At 33.6% G+C, this 19,281-nt stretch overlaps 3 protein-coding genes across 6 annotated transcripts; all 3 read right to left on the reverse strand.

Moving 5' to 3' along the window:
- Window positions 1-425: 425 nt before the first annotated feature.
- On the reverse strand, window positions 426-1,435 carry LOC129305674 (uncharacterized). The gene is made up of 2 exons (XM_054945639.1): window positions 970-1,435; window positions 426-889 (listed from the first exon to the last, which is right to left on the reverse strand). The coding sequence occupies exons 1-2, from the start codon at window positions 1,433-1,435 to the stop codon at window positions 426-428; spliced, it is 930 nt and encodes a 309-aa protein (XP_054801614.1).
- A 577-nt stretch (window positions 1,436-2,012) lies between these two features.
- LOC129305675 (uncharacterized) lies at window positions 2,013-2,752 on the reverse strand. Its single transcript, XM_054945640.1, has 2 exons — window positions 2,740-2,752; window positions 2,013-2,599 (listed from the first exon to the last, which is right to left on the reverse strand). Exons 1-2 carry the CDS (start codon window positions 2,750-2,752, stop codon window positions 2,013-2,015), a joined length of 600 nt encoding a protein of 199 aa, XP_054801615.1.
- Window positions 2,753-7,554: 4,802 nt separating this feature from the next.
- LOC129305162 (ras-related protein RABA5a) lies at window positions 7,555-14,607 on the reverse strand. Of its 4 annotated transcripts, none has more exons than XM_054945125.1 (4): window positions 14,398-14,607; window positions 13,369-13,546; window positions 10,503-10,922; window positions 7,555-8,130 (listed from the first exon to the last, which is right to left on the reverse strand). In XM_054945125.1, the coding sequence occupies exons 3-4, from the start codon at window positions 10,840-10,842 to the stop codon at window positions 7,796-7,798; spliced, it is 675 nt and encodes a 224-aa protein (XP_054801100.1). In that variant the 5' UTR covers window positions 10,843-10,922; window positions 13,369-13,546; window positions 14,398-14,607; the 3' UTR covers window positions 7,555-7,795. The 4 variants fall into 4 exon arrangements, with proteins under 4 accessions (XP_054801100.1, XP_054801098.1, XP_054801099.1 ...); XM_054945123.1 differs by having other exon boundaries at window positions 10,503-10,929; XM_054945124.1 differs by having other exon boundaries at window positions 10,503-10,929; window positions 13,369-13,560.
- Window positions 14,608-19,281: the final 4,674 nt, after the last annotated feature.

The following is a 19,281-nucleotide window of genomic DNA, read 5'->3' on the forward strand; positions in this document are numbered from 1 at the left end:
CATTATATCCTACAAAAGAAATTCAGTAGAATGTTAAACACTTAAAAAAAAAAAAAGGTTACATGAGCTAAATAAGTGTATTTGATTTTGGCATTACATTTAGGGCCCGTTTGGATTTCAATTTGAAAAATTGATTATAGAAAAAATTGATTATCAGAACGTGGTGGTGTTTGGATAAATTTTTAAAAATTGATTTTGATAAAATTGAAGGTGTTTGGATAATTTTTTCAGAATCAATTTTGAATGAATAAATTACAATAAAGGACATTTATTTTTATAATGTAATAATTTTTTATCAATTTTTTTAATGTAATATTGATAAAATGAATCCATGCAAAAATATAAATCAATGTATCTAACTTAAAGTAAATTTAATAAAAGAGACAAATACAAATCTTAAATATTAAACATCTAGTTTACAACAACTAATGACTTGGGAGATAATAAACTATCTGATCTCTAATAACATCACGAAGATGAGCCATATCTGATGAGGATGTTGTAGATGAAGGCAAGGATGAATAGTCATCAACATGATCATTATCTTCATGCTCTATGTGGTCTTCTGTTTCATGACGCATAAATTCATAATCAGAATCAGACTGTTTTCTAATGAAATTATGTATTGCCATTGTTGCAACAACAATTTGAACTTGTGTATCATAATCATAGTTAGGCATATGGCGTAAAATTGCAAATCTATTCTTCCAAACCCCAAAAGTTCTTTCTATGGTGCACCTTAAACTTGAATGATAATAATTGAAGACCTCATTATTATTTGCAAATGAAGATGACCTCCTAAAATCAGAAAGATGATAGCGCTCACGTCTATACGGTCCAACATATCCATTTGGGTTTGGATAGCCAGCATCCACCAAATAATATTTACCTTATAAAAAAACAAGATTAATTGACATGTTTGTAATTTTAAGTCTAAGATAACTAAATTTTTTTAAAAAATAAATATACCTGAAGGTGGATGTGGGAAGTTCATTGAAGGAGTTGTGAGAGCATGTTGAAATATGCGAGAGTCATGTGCAGTACCCTCCCATCCAGCCAAGACAAATGTGAAACACATGTCCCAATCACAAACCGCCATTACGTTTTGTGTTGGAATTCCTTTTCTTCCAATATATTTTTGTTGTTCACTAACATTGACCACACATGGAATATGTGTACCATCAATTGCTCCAATTGCATTTTTAAAAAAAGGCCAATATCGTTTATCATTTTGCAATTTTGTTGATATATGACGAAATGTTCGATCTTGTGGCTTGATACATTCCATTGCAAGCATATTACAAGCTGATAAAACATCATGAAAGTGCCTGCTAATAGTTTCTCCTGAGCGTTGAAACCTTTCTTGTGCCATCCTATTTCCTAACCCATGTGCAAGCGTATTTAAAAATATTGCAACCATTTCTTGGACCCCCATTCGCCTAGTTTCTTTCAATCCACACCTTACCATTTCAATACATAGTTGATCAAACACTTGTTTTTCCATTCTAAACATTTCATAGCAACGAATTGGATGCCCTTCTAAAATCTCATTAACCCAACATTGACCTGTGTACTCACTATTTCTTCGAGGCTCCTTGCACAAATGTTTTACTACATATAAACCAACTATGGCACTAATTTTTTGAGCTCTTTTTAATCGTTGTTTGTATGACTCTGCCATAGTTCTTTGTACCTGTAGTCAAATACATATTTACATGTACACTTTATCAATAATACTGTTCATGAAGTCGAATAAGTGATAAGCAACAGTAAATGCATAATCATTTATAAAATCATCATAATCATCCATGAAGTCAAATATCATATGTCAACAAAAAGCTTTACAATACCATAGAGTCAGGAAAAATCATTACAATACCATGAAGTCAAGCTAATATAACTAAGTTACAATACCAAAAAGTCAAGCTAATATAACAAAGTTACAATACTAGGAAATCAAGCTAATATAACTAAGTTAACAAGTTAATAACAAGTTTTAATACACCTCATAATCATCCATTTTTAAAAGATTGATATCTTAACCATGCAATGCAAGCCCCCATATTAGTTTTCCTCATCTCAGTAAACATTTCCCTTGCAGTCTGGTCCATGAGGAGTGAAATACACCGTGCATACAGATCATAGTCATTTCTGATTTCATCAATTGCATCAACATGTTGCATAACTTCAGCTATTGATGTTCCATTTACATGAGTTGCTTCTGTCTCTGATACACTGGCTATTTTACTGATTGCATCAGCTATTACTTTTGAGGTGGTCATTTTTTTCTTTCTCTTACTATTGCATTCAACCCTCTTCCTCTTCCCACTACCACCACTTGTGGTTCCCAATTCCTTCCCATTACCTTCACTATAGATTCCCTGTGAAGTATTTAGAATTACTCTTTGGAACTCACCACTTACTCCAGTAGCAACTCCTAAAATTTCATCACTGTCCCCTGAACCTTCTTCAAGATCTACACCTCGTTGTTCCATATATGGGCGATACTCATCTTCTTCCTCATCTTCAACCCTATGATATTGATAAGGGAGGGCTTTACTTGATGGAGCCCATGATCTGCCTCCTGTGGCTGCTGTATCTTGAAACAATTCACATAATTCATTTGCAAAAGATAATCCTTTATATCAAAATTTTTCATATGTTGGATCTTCCTGCACATATATTACTGATAATATTACACAATACACATGAATAAAGAAAATAAATATATAACCTCACATAACAATGTCATACCGATATCTTTTTCTCCCACCAATCATCCGGAGCATCTACTGTGTTCTTTTCATGATTCCATCCCAGCCCAGTCTCACTCAGAATCAATCTATTCCAGTCTTTCCATTCCTTTCTCAAATTATCCCATTTGTTTTTGAATTGTTGCTTATCATATTTTCTTCCAGTCTTACTATTGAAGGTAGTTTCTATATTTATCCAGCCTGCTTTGCTAAAGCTACCACCATTTCTCTGCTTCTTGTGCACTTAGTCCAAGCATAAGTCAATAAAAATCTTAGTGCTCCTCATATCCCATGAGGCTTTCGATTTATCCTTAGTCATTGTACTATATAAAAATCAATTTCAGCATATCACAAATCAAAAATTATCCAGCAACCGTATAGTAAGCATGTTGAGGATTATCAAAAAAATTATCCGAAAACATATATGAAAATCCGAAAACATATATGAAAGATGAATTTGACGAACATAAAAACGTGAAGGCTCGGTATTATTAACAGTTCAGTTCACAAAAATAAAAAAATAAAAAAGGCCAAATATTCTGTTCATCGTCTCCTGTCCAATTTTTTTTTATTTTTGTTTCATCATCTCCTTAACAGAAAGCATATTGTGCAGAGGTCGGAAGTCGAAGATTCAAAAATAAAAAAAAACATAGACACAGAGAAATCGCATGTACAGGTCGGAGGAGACAAAAAGAGCACAACAAAAATCATACCTTGCAGAGGATATAAAAGAACACCTAAAACAGGGGAGGACAGACCGGATGTCGGAGGTAGAGTCGAAGTTCGACAGAGAAGCACTGGAGGAAGGAGATCGAAGCTGGAGGGAGGAGATCGACGATGAAGAACGAGAGTGAGGAAGGAGCTCGAACTTGGACAAAAGCACCGAAGGAAGGCCGTTCACATCAAACTACAGTGAAGAAGATGCTCTGCAGGCCGCCACTTATGAGACGCCACTCACGATCTGGAGATCTTGTCCAGATCGAGGATGAAGAACGATTGAGGATGAAAAACAAGGGTAAGGAAGGAGCTCGAACTTGGACAAAAGCACCGAAGGAAGGCCGTTCACATCAAACTGAAGTGAAGAAGAAGCTCCGCAAGCCGCCACTCATGAGACGCCATTATTCACGATCTGGAGCTCTGAGGGAGAAGACGAAGAAGTTTTGCAGTTCAAAAGCTCAGGGTTTAGGAGTCAAAAAGATCACGTGAGGGTTGGAGAAGGGTAGGAAAGAAAGTTTAATTTTTTATCTACCATCAGACTACAATAAATGCTAACGGTCATAATTGATTTTGAGAATGGAACAAAAATCTGCTTCACTGAAATGGAGTTTGGGAAGTTAAATGAAATTTTGGAAACGTGGGGTGTTTGGGTAAAAATTATCAAAACCATGATTTTGTGGCTAAAATCGATTTTTCAGGTGTTTCCAAACAGGCTCTTAATGCACATACAACAAAATTGATTGACAACTAATAAATTCAACCATAACAATCTATGGATCAGCACAATCAAATACGATCCAAATGATAACAAATCTCTGGTACACAACATTTGCAATTGCTAACTTTGGTAGATTATCATTGCCATGTACAAGAATCTTCAATTTTTTCATATTTTTAACTCTAGAAAGTACAACATATAATTGATAATGAGTGAATACTGGTTTAGGAAGATATAGACCAACATGTTTTAGAGATTGGCCTTGACTTTTATTGATTATCATGGCAAATGAAAGATTAACAAAGAATTGTCTCTTTGCATTTGAAATGACCACCTATTCTTTAAAGGATTCATATCCATCATATGAATTAGTACCTTTTCATTGGGCTTTGACCCATCCAAAGTGATCACTTCAATAACACTTGAGCTAAGCCTAGTTTTCCTCAACCTAGTGCCATTGCATAATCCAAAAGTTTAATTAATATTTCTAAGAAGTATTATTGAAGCACCAACTTTCAAGATCAACTTGTGTGGAGGCAAATCTGAGCTTGTAATGGAATTTAGAAACTCAATTGAGTACAATTCTTGTTGATAGGGTTTAAGGCCGTGATTGAAAGCCTGCATAACTTTTTTAATTATACTAATACATATACAAAATTACAAAATACCTTAATTAAATATATAAAATGAAAAAGTTTTTTTAGTTATTATTATCATCCATCTTCATTTAAAAAGCTTCTTCATATGGTAGTTTATTTGAAAGAAGTGGTGTTATTTCAACTTCATCACTAACTTCATTTTTATCACTTTGAATAAATGTTTAAAAAAATTATATTATTCTCATATATTAATTCAAAACTTTAAATAAATTATATAAATTAAGTTAAAAAAAGTTATAAAAGCTTAAGGCTAGACTGAGATTGAGTACTTAATGGCAATGTATAAAAGTCCTTTTACAATAAAATCTCGTACTTTCTCAAATTCAACTTTCAAAAAATATTAGGTCTAAAAGGATAATCCACTAGACCTGCCTTTTATTGATAGCTCTATTTAGTGGTTAATAAAAGGAAAAATTGGGAATAAAAACCTAATGATAAAGATGTATGGGGAAAAAGGATTTAGAATTTTTCAACCAAAAACAGAGAAGAAAAAGTGCTTGAAACACAACCTAAAATACTGAACATGAAAGACTAGTTGCATTGAAAAAAATCACAGCCTGTCTTCCATGTTCCGCATTTTAGCTTGCGTTGTATGCATTTTTTCTCGTGTTTTTGGCTAGAGAATTCTATATCTTTTTTCTCAAATATCTTTATCATTAAGTCTTTATTCTCAACTTTCTCTTAATAAAAATGATATGAATATAGTTTGATCGATTCAAACAATATTCTAATTTAGTGATTATACACGCAATGACAAATCATTCTAAATGTCTCATTCAAATTGTTACAGGATGCCATGTGTTAAAAAGGATTGAAATTATTTTTTAAGGAAAAAACTCTTTTTTTCAGTTTCAGAATATATCTGACATCCTCTAAAACAAAAACAAAAAACCTTTAATATAATTTTTTTAAGTTTTTTAATTAAAATACTACCTTTTAAATTTTAATAGATAATTTGATATATTTAATTAAAATAAATATGCTCAATTTATCTTTATTAGTTAAAGCATGTCTGAAGATTATATATTATTTTATATTGGAGGAAACTTGCATGCTTACTATAATCTTAGTTAACATCCAATTCGTCGTCGTCGTTGTCATCTTTTTAATTGCCAATTCATCCATATCTTAGCTAACATCCAATTCATCCAATCACCAATCTAGTAACTAACTCTCACTTAAGACAGTTGATATAATTTAAGTTAGACTTAAAATCTTAAAAATATGCAATTTTCATTTTCAGCTCTCATCACATCATTTAAACTTATCTCACCTCTTTTCTCACTATTCAACCACCCATCTTCCAGTCAAGCAAGTGGTGATTGGCTGATTAGGAAAAGGAATTTTCATCACACAAACGAATCCAAATGCTATTGGATCTCACTAATGCGATAAAAAATATCATGCATTCAAGACTCCTCAATGGCATTCGTTTTGTAAATGCTCCTGTTGGAATAGATCTTTGGGGTCAATTTTCATATTCTAAAACTATTGCAAACTGAGACAGTACAGAAATCTTTTAATTTTAGTCAACTCAATCTAATCTAAGAAGGTACAATCTTGGGCTGGTCTTATTAAAAGCTAATCCTTTAGGATTGAAAAGATTAAAAAGATTGGACTATTTATTTGAGTTGGATTGGATAGGAGACGGGCATCTAGACCACTTGGTCCAGTTTGGTTTTTTTAAATTTATTTAATATAATTATAATTAATTTACTAATTACTTGTAATAATAAGTTAAGACTATTAATAATTTAATAAATCTGGTTTTTGGCACAATCATACCTTCAGACTAATAATTTAATAATTTAAATTACTTGGATTGCAATTGAAATATTTTTTTTATTGTTGAAAATTATTATAGATTGATTATGATTGTAAACGTTTTTATTATTTTAATTGAATTTATATTAAGTTGAAATGGATTATAGCCTCTTATAGAGAAAAAAAAAAAGATAAGTGAGTACCGGACTAATACAACCAATCTCTTAATCCTATGAACCAAGTCTAATCTTGTTAATCTTTAGATTATTATTGAACCAAATCGGGCTGTAGGTTGCCTAACTCAAGCCTTTTTATGTAAGAGAACAAACTTCTGGTAAAACTAAAATCCAGTCCCATTTAATCCTTTGTGCAACCTTATTGCAAAAATTGTGCATATAGAGAATGTCAACAGATTCACTTTGCCCATAATATAAATCTAAGCGAGACAGGAATTAGGGATTTTTGGGATGGGAATCAGGGATTTCCAAGATTTTAGTTTTAAAAAAATTAATATCACCTTTTCCATCCCCTAACAGTGTCAAGTGGAAATTAGCAAGTAGACAAATGATGGGTAAAATATATTTTACATGTTATTATATAATTGGTGAATTGGATGCTAACTACTATATAAAGTGAAGTATACAAATTTTGTCCCTTCAGATTCAAGTTAAAATGAAAATACTTTAATAAGAAATAAATTCAAAATGAGAGAATTCATTTTAATAAAATGATTAAAGTTAGGCTAAAGTACAGCAAATTATTTTATTTAAAAAGGAAGTTTCTATATATTTCAAAAATATTTTAAAAAGACCATCCAAATTTCAACAAGAGTAAAGAGTCTACATAATTTACTAAAAAATATGTTTATATAGTATTATTACTATTTATAATTAGAACACTTCTAAAAAATCTGACTAACATTTTGAAACACCAGAAAGCAACATAAAAGAATGTTGTCAAACATCGGATTCATCTTTTGTTTCTGGGGAAAAAAAAATCAAATTACCTCAAGACCTGTCATTTCTGTAACTGTTCTTCACGCCATTTACAATTTCTACTCCTCTCAGTCTTCAGTGCTAATAACTAAAATTGCATATTCATCGTTCATTGAATAGTCATATTAACTAAAAAAGGGGGTAAGGAAGAGCCAAGTGGAGTCTTGACTTGAACCTCCAATGCAAACGTTAGGACGAACAACAACCCTTCTTCGACTCCACAACTACTTCTGAGTTCTCTTCCCCTTGCAGAACAAGAGTCTTTCCATTCCCAATAACGGCAGCATCTTGTTTCTGCAGCTCTTGAGATTTCATAACCTTTCGACTTAAAATGTTGTAGATCTCCTTCACAACTGTCTGGAAAGCAGCAGCTACATTTAATGAATCAAGGGCTGATGTCTCCATGAAGAACAAACCCTCCGCCTCAGCCAAGGCCTTGCCTTCAGCAGTAGACACCTCCCTGGCCTCCTTGAGATCTGACTTGTTCCCAACAAGTATCGTGACAACATTCATATCAGAATGAGCTGTTAAATAATAGATAAACCCACTTAATCCTCTTCATCACATCTAAAACTCAAATACTGAGTAAATCTTTTTGAAGCCAGCAACAGAACAAACAACTGGGCCCACAATGAGCCAGCAACAAAGAACCAGACACCTGTTCCATAATTAATACTACACCATTGTATTGCAAGGTTTATAAATATACATGTAGAAACATGAACGAATAAGGAGATAACTAAAACATGCAAAGTTGGAGCAGTTAGTGACATAAGAAGGTTGACCATGGCTTATGGATGGCTTTTGTAGTTTTGTAGTTAGAGTATTTGCCAAAATCAGAAGTGAATTCTTCTATGCCGTCTCCCTCAACCCTATCTATCTATTTCTATCTTCTCTATTGGCTCTTCTATTTTCCCCGCCATCTCTCTGTTCCTTTTCTTCATGCCAATGCTATCAGAGCTTCTTCTTCTTGTTTTTTTTTTCCTCATTTGGACCGTGGGAAATGGACAGTGGAATTTGAAAGAGAAAAGGTTCTAATGAAGAAAGTATTAGAGGAACTCCGTGAAGTGAGGAAGGCTATGCATGGCACCATGAGGGGAATACTGCTCATGGTGAAAGAAGCACGAGCCGCCTTTGCATTTTCCATCAATGTCAGAGACATGAAGGGAATCAGTGACTCTGATTGGTCAACTTGCATTGATACCAGTAGGCTAGTTACACGATTGTCTTTTTGGATCAAGCCCTCATATCTTGGAGGTCAAAGAAGCAGTATCCTATCTCAAGATCTTATGGAGATAAGTACAAGGCATTAGCATTTAGTACACGTGAGACATGGCGGTTGCTCTTGCTAATTTAAACGTCCTTCGCTCTCACCCTGCACTTTCTCTACTGTGCTAATCGATCAGCACAACACATAGCAGCCAATCCTAGCTTTCATGAAAGGATAAAGCATGTAGAGAATAATTGCCACTTGGTTGGAAAGAAGCTGCAAGCAAAGGTTGTTTATCTGCTTGCTCTCAGCGCATTTGATCAGCTGGCAGATAAAAGTACCAAACCCTTAGGCACTTAGTCCCTTTCATTGCCTTGCACCAACAAATAGCTCATCAAATTTTCAGATACATCATGTGATCTGCAGGAAAAAAGGTTTGTATTTTCCATCAAAGTCTGACCTATGGATGAAGGGATTCAGTGACTCTAATTGAGCAACTTGCATTGATTCCATGAGGTGGGTTATGAGTTTTGTGATTTTTGGGATCAAGCTCCCATATCAAAGAAACAGTATGCCATCCCAAGATTGTCGGAAGCGGAGAATAAGCCATTAACATCCAAAGCTTGTGAGATACAGTTCTTGCTCCATATTCTCGCTGATTCACATGTCCCTCACTCTCACCTTCCGCTTCTCCAATGTGATAATCAATCAGCACTACAGAATTCAACCAATCTTACCTTTCATGACAACATATAGAGATTGACTGCCACTCAGTTAACGTGAAACAGCAAGCTACGGTTGTTTATGTACTCCCTCTCAACTCATCTGATCAGCTGGCAGATATATATAACAAGCCTTTTGCACCTGGTCCCTTTCATTCACTTACATCTAGGCTAAGCATGATTGATATGGAGCCAGGGGCAACAGCTGTAACTAAATTAGTTATAGGTGGTCAGCTCAGTTAGGAAGTTAGTATTATTGTTAAGCTGATGTTCTCTCTGTGTGTATATGCATGAGTGACCATGTGATCAAAAAAGTTAAGCTAGTTTTTCCCAGAATATGCTTCTTTTATCAAGTTTTGCCATTTGGCTATCAAGCAAGTTGCAAGGAAAGCTTTCGGTGCAACTTAAGGAGTTCTAAAGGAAGGACACTGGAGTTGCATATTGAAGGTCTTGATGCTGGTGAGAGTTCTGAATTCCTACTTGCATAAATGATTGACAACATTGTATCTGATAAATATTTTGACAAGTTAAGAATAAGCTGAAGCAAAGAAAATATGCATAAAACCGAAGGGATTTCACATATGCCCTTTCAATTTATTTACAGAGACAATTAGGGCACTCCATTTTATGGAAATTTGTATATGGAGTGATCTGCTTTATTTTTTTTTTTTAAATTGACTTGAAGAAACGGAGGGCAATGAAATGAAGCTTGGGTCTTATTGTTCCTATTCATCAGTACATTTCACTCCCCTGCTTTTGATTAATGTTTTCTGACTATGCCCAAAATATTTTAAGAACTGGTTACTTGTGCTGAATGGATTTATTATATTCTTTCATTGATATAGTAAAACCAGAACCCTGTTTCAACGTTGTGTCAGTGATTTCAGTATAACTGGACAAATAATAACACTAGCGACAGAGACTTAAAAAAAGTTAAAACAAGATTGATAACTGCAATTCTTACTGTGAAGTTCATTAAGCCATCTACCAATGCTGTCAAATGTTTGGCGCCTGCTAATATCATACACCAGAAGAGCTCCAACTGCACCCCTATAGTAGGCAGATGTAACAGCTCTGAACCTCTCCTGCCCAGCTGTGTCCCAAATTTGAGCTTTAATTTCCTTTCCATTGATATCCATCTTCTGAGTTTGGAACTCTACTCCTATGGTCGATTTTGAGTTAGAATAAAACTCATCCCTGGCAAATCTGGCAAGCAAATTTGATTTCCCAACAGCTGAATCACCAATCAAAACAATCTTGAAAAGGTAATCCTCAGTTTTCTCTTCTTCATTACAAAAAGCCATCAGCCAGTCCAACGAGTTGCCAGTGTGTGGAAACAATCAACAATACATAATCAATATGGAGCTTAGGCTCCCAAGCTACACTGTCACCTAGCATGATTAAAAAGAATTAGAGAATCACACCACAATCTCAATTAAACTTTGCCATAATGTATGAGAAGTTAACATATTTCTTTTAAAAAAAATGGAGCCTTATCTATCTATTTATCTATACGTAAAAATTTCATTCTTTTGGTAGATAGTCTCTTCAAAAGCCATGTTTCAAGGAGGAGGAGACATGTTTCCTTTAGTGTTATAGTTATCCAACAAAAGTAGGAAGAGGAGGAAAAAAGAGAGACATAGAGGAACACTGAAACAGAAACGAGGCGCAGAGAGAGGAAGAGAGAGACAGAGAGAACTCAATCCATTATTATTACTCATAAGCCTGATTACAATGACTTTCTTATTCCTTTTACAGACACTAATCAATTAACTCCTAACCGCCCATTAAAACTAACTCTTATTCATTTATTTATTACAAATCAGTTATCTTCATCCCTCTTCTCTCTAGAATAAAGATGATGAACAAGTGATTGCAGCTTGATGCCCATGAGGTCTCTTTGGCACTTTATCATCCAGGCTTGGTGTATGGAAAGAAAAACATGAAGGATGACAATCTTTGTAAAATTCTACTTGTTAAGAAAGAACTCATCAGAAGAACCAGGAAAGTTTGAGCCCTTCGGTTTAAATTTCTTTGAAAAATCATCATCACCATCATCATTATTTTTCACATTGAATCTTGAACGAACCTATTAAAAGGATTTATATAAATTATTCTTCACTTTCTAAGAAATTAAGTCAAACAATAGGGGCGACAATGCTATAAATTTTAATGAGATTAGGTTGAAACAAATTGTACAAATTGAGATTAATAGTAATTCGGCTAGCAAACAGGCACTTCCCACAAAATATGTATGGATAAGTGATTGATAAAATAGCAAGCTTGGTTCCAAAAAAAAGACAGGGAAGTAGAAGAAAAGTAAGGATGATTACAACTATTCTGAACATAATTTTACCTGCCACTTGGGAAAAGGGGGAGCATTAATTGACCCAGAAGCAAAAGGGAGCTGTAATGACAAAAATAACTGAGGTGCATTTCTATGATATTGCATCTATAGGTGCTTTTAAGGTTATCTTTGGTAGAAATTTTTAAATAGATATTAATTGACAACTATACAGAAGGAGGTGAAACCAACAAATATCAATACTTCAACCTCCTTCTATCCTTGTTTTCCCTTCGTCTGCTCCCATTCTAGCTTACCCTTCCACTCTAACTTTATTAATCCAACCCAAGTAATAAGCAAAAATGTATGTGACCATTCTTACCAAGAGATGAAATAATAACATGACATTCTTTCATTACACAAAAGGTCTTAGCCTAAAACTTAAAGCATTCAATAAAAAATTTTCAGCAACCCTATATCAGTGATCTAAGACAAAATGGTTTAGATTTTCAATTGACATTTGCAATGTGCTAAAGATTAAGATTAATATTACCATCCTGTATAAATCAGCAGTATAAAAGATAAAAGTTTGAATATAAAATGTGGTTAACTAATCAACCATATATCTGATCTTGTAGTAATGGAGCCGGAGAGGGCAAGGGCATATATAAGTTGTTAATCATCAATTATACTCAATCAATATTAGCATCATGGTCATAATCCCTCTCCTGGAACCCATGTGATCTGATAATTACTCAGGTTTATCATCATATTCCCCCTACTGACAACTTCGTGTGTGTGTGTGTTTGTGCATAGGGAGTCCAAAGCCTACAGCCTACTGAATACTTTAGACCATACTGCAATTTTACTCCTCAAACAGACATAGGCCACGTGCTGGCTGCAATTACCAAAAGGCAAACGAGCTAATTCCCAAAAAAGATGAAGAAAGCAATTTACAGACTACGACAGTTGTGACCACCTTTTTGTGACAAAAAACAAAATTATTTTTACTAATTTTTATGCTTTTATTGTTATTTATTTATCTATTCACTTTTTATAACAGAAGAGATATTATAAGAACCCCAGGAATAATGAAATATTGCAAAAAGACAGAGGAGGATAAGATATCCTCAAAAGCAAAGAAGAAAAAGCAAATCATAGAATAGACATGCGCACACACAAAGTCATCAATATGATAAGTTTTCTAATCCTTTGTTCTATTTGACTATTTGTCAGATAGAACCGGCCCTAGAGACCACGGTCCATAGCCTAAACGTGAAAGACCAGCCATAAAAATGACCATGTTCCATGTCATATACTTGAGAGGTGAGAATAACTCTTGTAGATATAAGCATTATCCTGAGCCAAACACACTAAAGAGCAGCACAGACAGCACTAGGGACTGCAATATTGAACAATAACAACCACTTATGACAAAAAAAGAATGTATCGTTCATGAAATTTATTATTCTGCATCCTTTAAAGAACTATCCTGATACAAATGATCAATCATATAACATTTTGAGACAAGCCAGCGACAACTAACCAACAACAACTCCTTTGGAATCTCCCTGAGCACTTGACGAAATTGCAGAAAGCTGAACATTCTCCACAATGGACAGTAAACCTCTTTTTGTCAAGGAAGTTTTCAGTGAATGGAATGACCAACATTCAAATCATCAGACTTGTCTTTTTTATTTCCATGCCACAGAATTTACATACTCCTGAATGCCAACGCCTAACAGATCAATAAGTGGAGAAAATAAAGATAAAGGGTAATCCCCTTTAAAGTCAAAGTGCGAGATATAATGACATATAAGGATATAAACTTCTATTGCTATGGATCAGAATTTAGAATAGACTAGCAAATTTGTATTTATTTCTGATGTTCTGTCCACTTAGAGCATTCGTATGCCAAATTCTTATTTTAATCCATAATTATTAGCAGCCACTAATGACGACAAGCAATGTAACCTGTGAAGATCAAACTTCAACATTTTCTGCCTAAGTCAGGTATTTGATAACACGCCTGGCAATCAACACAAAACCTGTGGTCGCTGTCAAAGAAATAGAGCATGGAAATTGTAACTCATATAAGCATCCCAAGTATATTGATGCGCCTTTTTAAGTTATCCATAGGGTCTCAAAAGTGAATCTGGATCATCATGAAGCTAACGATAACTTCAATACTCTTCTAACGATTAGGCAAGTTTCAGAAATATTTAAGACCAATCCAGCATAAAGCCTAACCAAAAATTGCCCGAACTGTTTTATTGGGAAAAAAAGAAAAAAGAAAAAGAGAAGGCAAGAGTTAACCAGATAAACGAGCATCGAAACAATTGACCCCGATACTAAGGTTCCGTCATAGAAGGAAAAGAATTAAAAACATCGAAATATTACATGTTCTCACAACAAGCCAACGAAGTATTGAAAAGATCAATATCAATATAAAATGCTAAATCCAGTTAAGTTTGCAATGTGAACTGAGATTTCACCGTATTTGTCGAAATTGCAGACGACACATAGTTAAATTTAGAGGATATATCCAGCATAAAAGACAGATATAAATTTGCACCTCTTAAATTGAGACAATAACCGATAGATACTAGGGTAGCATGTCTAATAACAGGAACACGGGAGCATAGGGATTGCCTGGGAGAATTGGGTAAAATCAGCCAAAGCCAAGGCGATGAAAACCGCTCCGACCGCGGATGTGAATGTAAACAAAGGGGCAGTGTTCGATAGGGGCGGTAGGGTGTCTTCAAGTTTCAGCATTTGCAATTGCAGGCTATTGGGGTAACAAATAGATCATAAGTTGTAATTTTAATTTTAATTTTATTTGCTTGTTTACTTTTTTTTATACTAATAATCATAATTAATATACCTAAAATTCAAATCCAATTTTTTTTTTTAAAAAAAAGCAAAATCGAAAAAACTATATTTTATTTATCTACTTCACTTGCACAAGAACTACGTTTTTTTCTTTTTTTTTTAACTTTCTTGGAGGCATGTATGGTCAGTTTTATGCTGCTAAAAGATGAGGGGGAGATAGATTCGCATACCAATCATAATATGCATTCATCCACACCTTTCTTTGCTTAGTATTTTGACTCTGTATTAACTTTTAAGCACAAGACACAGCCTAAGACACAAAATATATAATTAATCACTTTTCTCAATAATAATATAAGTAGTCAAAATAAATTACATAATAACCTAGTTGATAATTAACAAAACAAAATATACATAAGTAAACTATGAGGGCTACTAGTAAGATTTACACAACATCCTAAGCCTCCAGTCGTTTTTCCTAATCTTGATCCAATGAGTTAGGCCTTATAATATTGAGAAATGAGGGATGAGTACAACCACTCAATAACTAAGGTTAATTTAATCTATAGAATTGCATATCAATTAATCATAGAAGCAAATGACAATTAACATTTTTTTCAAAATCAGTTTATGCATAACTCAAAGCTTGCCTCGACCACAATATTAACAACCATGTGGGTGAATACAAACAAATTTTATCACATATATCAATAATGCATACATAGGGTCACAATAATAACAACCATGCACTCCTAATAAAACACAATGAACCATAATAATGACAATCATATAGTTGAAAAATGAAATATATGATCAATGCCAACCTTATACCCTCCTAATACCTCCGACATAACATTGGTGGCTTTTGAGTAGCTATGTCCATGACTCAAACTACCTCACTTGTGAGAAGCTGCTTAGCCAAAGCTACCTCACTCAGTTGTGATTCACAGTTTTTTTAATATTTACAATCATGAAGTGTCATACCCTTAATCTAGTGTCTTTATGAATCGATGGGGATTAGTTATGTTTGAGTTTTTCAAAAAATAAGTGAGACAGTTCCTAATCAATCATGGGACAATGACAATCTCTCAATTTCAACATTCAATACCAAGACAAGCTTTTGATTCCAATAGTAAGCCATCATTACCACATGAGTTTATCAATATACTCATCTCCTTATAGGCGAACCCTTGCCTTAATGATCATACCATACACACATTAACACATTATGCACAATTATATATAATCATCATTGAGCATCGCATTCACCACAAATCCATATCCATACTCCATAAATCTCATCAAATATAACAAATCTCATGATATTCATGATGATACATTTACATATGTATGTTTCTATTGACTAGCATGATTAATGCATGAAAAAATAAGTGTCACATTTTGTCATTTCACTAACATATTTTCATGCATATCACAATGACTTGCCAATCTTTGCATTGAATATGAATTTAAAATAATAATAAGTTCCTTGTATCGAAAAAAAAAAGTTCCAAACACTTTAGTTCAGGAATTAATTAATTAATAAGCAATTATACAAATTAAATCTTCTCCTAGTTATCTCAAATCTTTGAGAGGTTAAAAATTTATCCCTTAGAACATAAACTTTCAAAGTTTCCTGATAGCTTGAATGTTACCAAATTTACTTAATCTACAATTCAAACACAAGGATAACCATCAATATTCTTATTCAAATAATTTTCACACTTTAACCAACCTTTCAAACTCACACACAAAGTAATTTATATGGATCAAAAATCATCATTTTAACTCAAATTTTAACTTAACTCTTCAAGAAAATGGAAGAGAAAGGAAGAAGGAAGCTTATAGATCTTACCTTAGGCATAGGATGGCTTAGAATTACTTTACAAACTTCAATGAAGCAAGCCCTAGCAAAGGTTTTTGCTTTCTCTTTGTTTTCTATTTCTTCCTCTTTTGATTTTAGTACGTTTTGCGTGTTTTTATTAGAAAATTTAACAATGCACCACGACAGACACAACATACACTGTGGCACATGGTACAATGAGATCTCTCTTTCACTGATTAACACACATGCGTCGTGGCATATGGCACAAAACAACTATCTTAACTTTTCTTCCTTTTCACACCTGGATAACCTAACTTCATCTCGGACTCATTTAGAGTTGAAAGTAGCAACCAAACAAGCTCGTTAGACCTCTTTGGTCACGCATCACATCAAATTACTTAATTATCATAATTAAGCTTAGTTAATTAAAATTAAATTTCCCTAGGTTGTTATATGACCTTGGTTGAATTGTTAACTCAATAAAGTAATCCTTCTCTATGCTTTGGTCTTCACTTTCTCTTTGTCTTTAAGATTAAATGGCAACACGGCTCTAAACTACAGGCTTATGAGTAATTTGAACCTTAAACTTGTATTTGGTATACTTTAAACCCTAGACATTTAAACTTGAAACAATGTAACCCCTATAATTAATTTTAAACAAGTGTTTGTTATGTGTAGGCCAATGTTTTCAAAATCGGATCAAATATTGAGTTGGAAAGGTCAACGATTCACTGTTCGTATGGTTCAATCGAGTTGGACCAATATTCAAATCGATGACGTAATAATTAAATTAAAAAATTATATATGTATATAATGATCTAAATATAAGAAATAAATATAAAATTTTCACTTAACTTAAAAATAAAACTAAATATTTTAAAATTATCATAACTCAACAAGCCACATGATATAACACAACATCAAATGATTAAAAAAATTGATCATTTTCTAAAAAAAATTTGATAAAAAACTAAAAAAGATAATTTTTTTTAACAATCTAGTTTTTAAAAATTGAATTCGATTCTCGACTTAATTCTAATTCAAAATACGACTGTTGGTTTAAAATAGCCCAACCCAATTCAATCCTCAAAATGGTTATTTAATCATTGGTGTGGGCAAACTCTCCCCACCCTCTCTCTCTTTGCCACTCCCTCCTTTGGGTCTGCTCCATCTCTGGAACAATTGCAGATCTCCATCACGGATCTAGAAAGAAGTACCTTCACCGATCTGAAAAATTGCAGATGTAGAATGAAGTCACAGACCTCTGTCAATTCCTCTACTAGTCAAATCAGCGTCTTTGACCGCTAGTATCTCCTCGAATGCCTTGCGTTTCACTCCCATCACTGGAATTTGACCGATTCCTTCTTCAAAGAAAGTCCGGACGAAACATCGATTTTGATCATCCCAATTGCCGCACTCTCTTTAGCACGAGGAAGACTAGAAATTTGGGAGAGCAAAGACATGAGGAAGTCATTGAAGTTAGATAGAGAAATAAGAGAGAAGGCTTTGTGGGCGAGACTGAGAGAGCGACAAAGAACGAAAATTGGCTAGAGTATGAGTGGTGGATTCTAAAAACCGAATTCCAATAGTAATTTTTTAAATGGGGTTGTGAAAACGTCAGAGAAATTCATTGACTCCATAGGGGAAATTGTTTTTTTGGAAGGAAAAATTGGGTGAGGAAAGCAAATCCATTCTTTGACTGCATGTCATAAAAAAAAGCATCATAAAAATGAACAAAAATGGAAGAGAAAAATCTCATGAATCTGGTGCTGAAAGCATATATCTCTATGTCAAAACATTTGCTATCAGAGGCGGATGACCATGTTGAGGTGAGGGAGAGCAAGAGGGAGGGAGGGAGGGGAGACGGAGAGGGAGTGTGAGGAAATGTGACTTGTGAAATTAAGGAATGTCATATGTAAATCAATGGATCAATAATCTCACAAATTTATACACTGTCACTTGTAAGTTTAAGGAAGTTACTTATGCATTTTAGGATGGTCATTTGTAAATTAAATATAAAAAAAGTCGATTGTGAATAAATAAATAGTTCAATAGAATACTCATGAATTTAAGGAAGTTTTGTGAATTTAAGAAAGTTCACTTGTAAAGATTAAATGTGAAACATATAAAAGTTAACTGTAAATAAATGAATAGTCTCATAAAAAACAGCCAGTAAAAAGTCATTAATGAATTTGAAAAAAAATAGCTATGAATTTAAAAATGGTCACTCATGAATTAACATAAAGTCAATTATAGATGAATAGATAATTTCATGAATTTATATGTAATCACTCATAAATTAAAGATAATCACTTGCAAGTGTAAGTTTTTTAAATCATTTATAAATTTATGAAAAGTCAATTATGAATGAATATTTAGAAAAAGAAAATAATGCTTAAATCATTAATTTACAATTAAAATTATTCATAAATTTACAAGTGATTATTTTAAAATTTGCACAATGCATTTAGAATAGCGGGTGACAATGATTGACCTGCAAACTTTGTCATAGTTCCTTGAGTCATCCGGAGATGGAAAAATACACAACTTTTTTTATGAGACCTGAATGAAATGAAGACATCTAATTCGGTCATGCATAAAAAAAAAGTACTTTGCATATGTATTAAAAAAAAAAGTGATTTGCATAAACCCAACAAGCCCTTAGATGGGAAGTGACGAGCTCCAATCCAAAATACAGAAATTATTCATGTTGGTCGTTGGATGGTGTTTACCTCCAAAAGGTTGGGTCGCTGGGGCGGTGGTGCGCGGTAAGGGACGAAGGCAGTTGGGTGGCTGGATTTG

This window comes from Prosopis cineraria, unplaced genomic scaffold (assembly GCF_029017545.1).
Source record: "Prosopis cineraria cultivar Desert tree isolate PC_DT_omini unplaced genomic scaffold, ASM2901754v1 PC3, whole genome shotgun sequence".
Classification (NCBI taxonomy): domain Eukaryota; kingdom Viridiplantae; phylum Streptophyta; class Magnoliopsida; order Fabales; family Fabaceae; genus Prosopis; species Prosopis cineraria.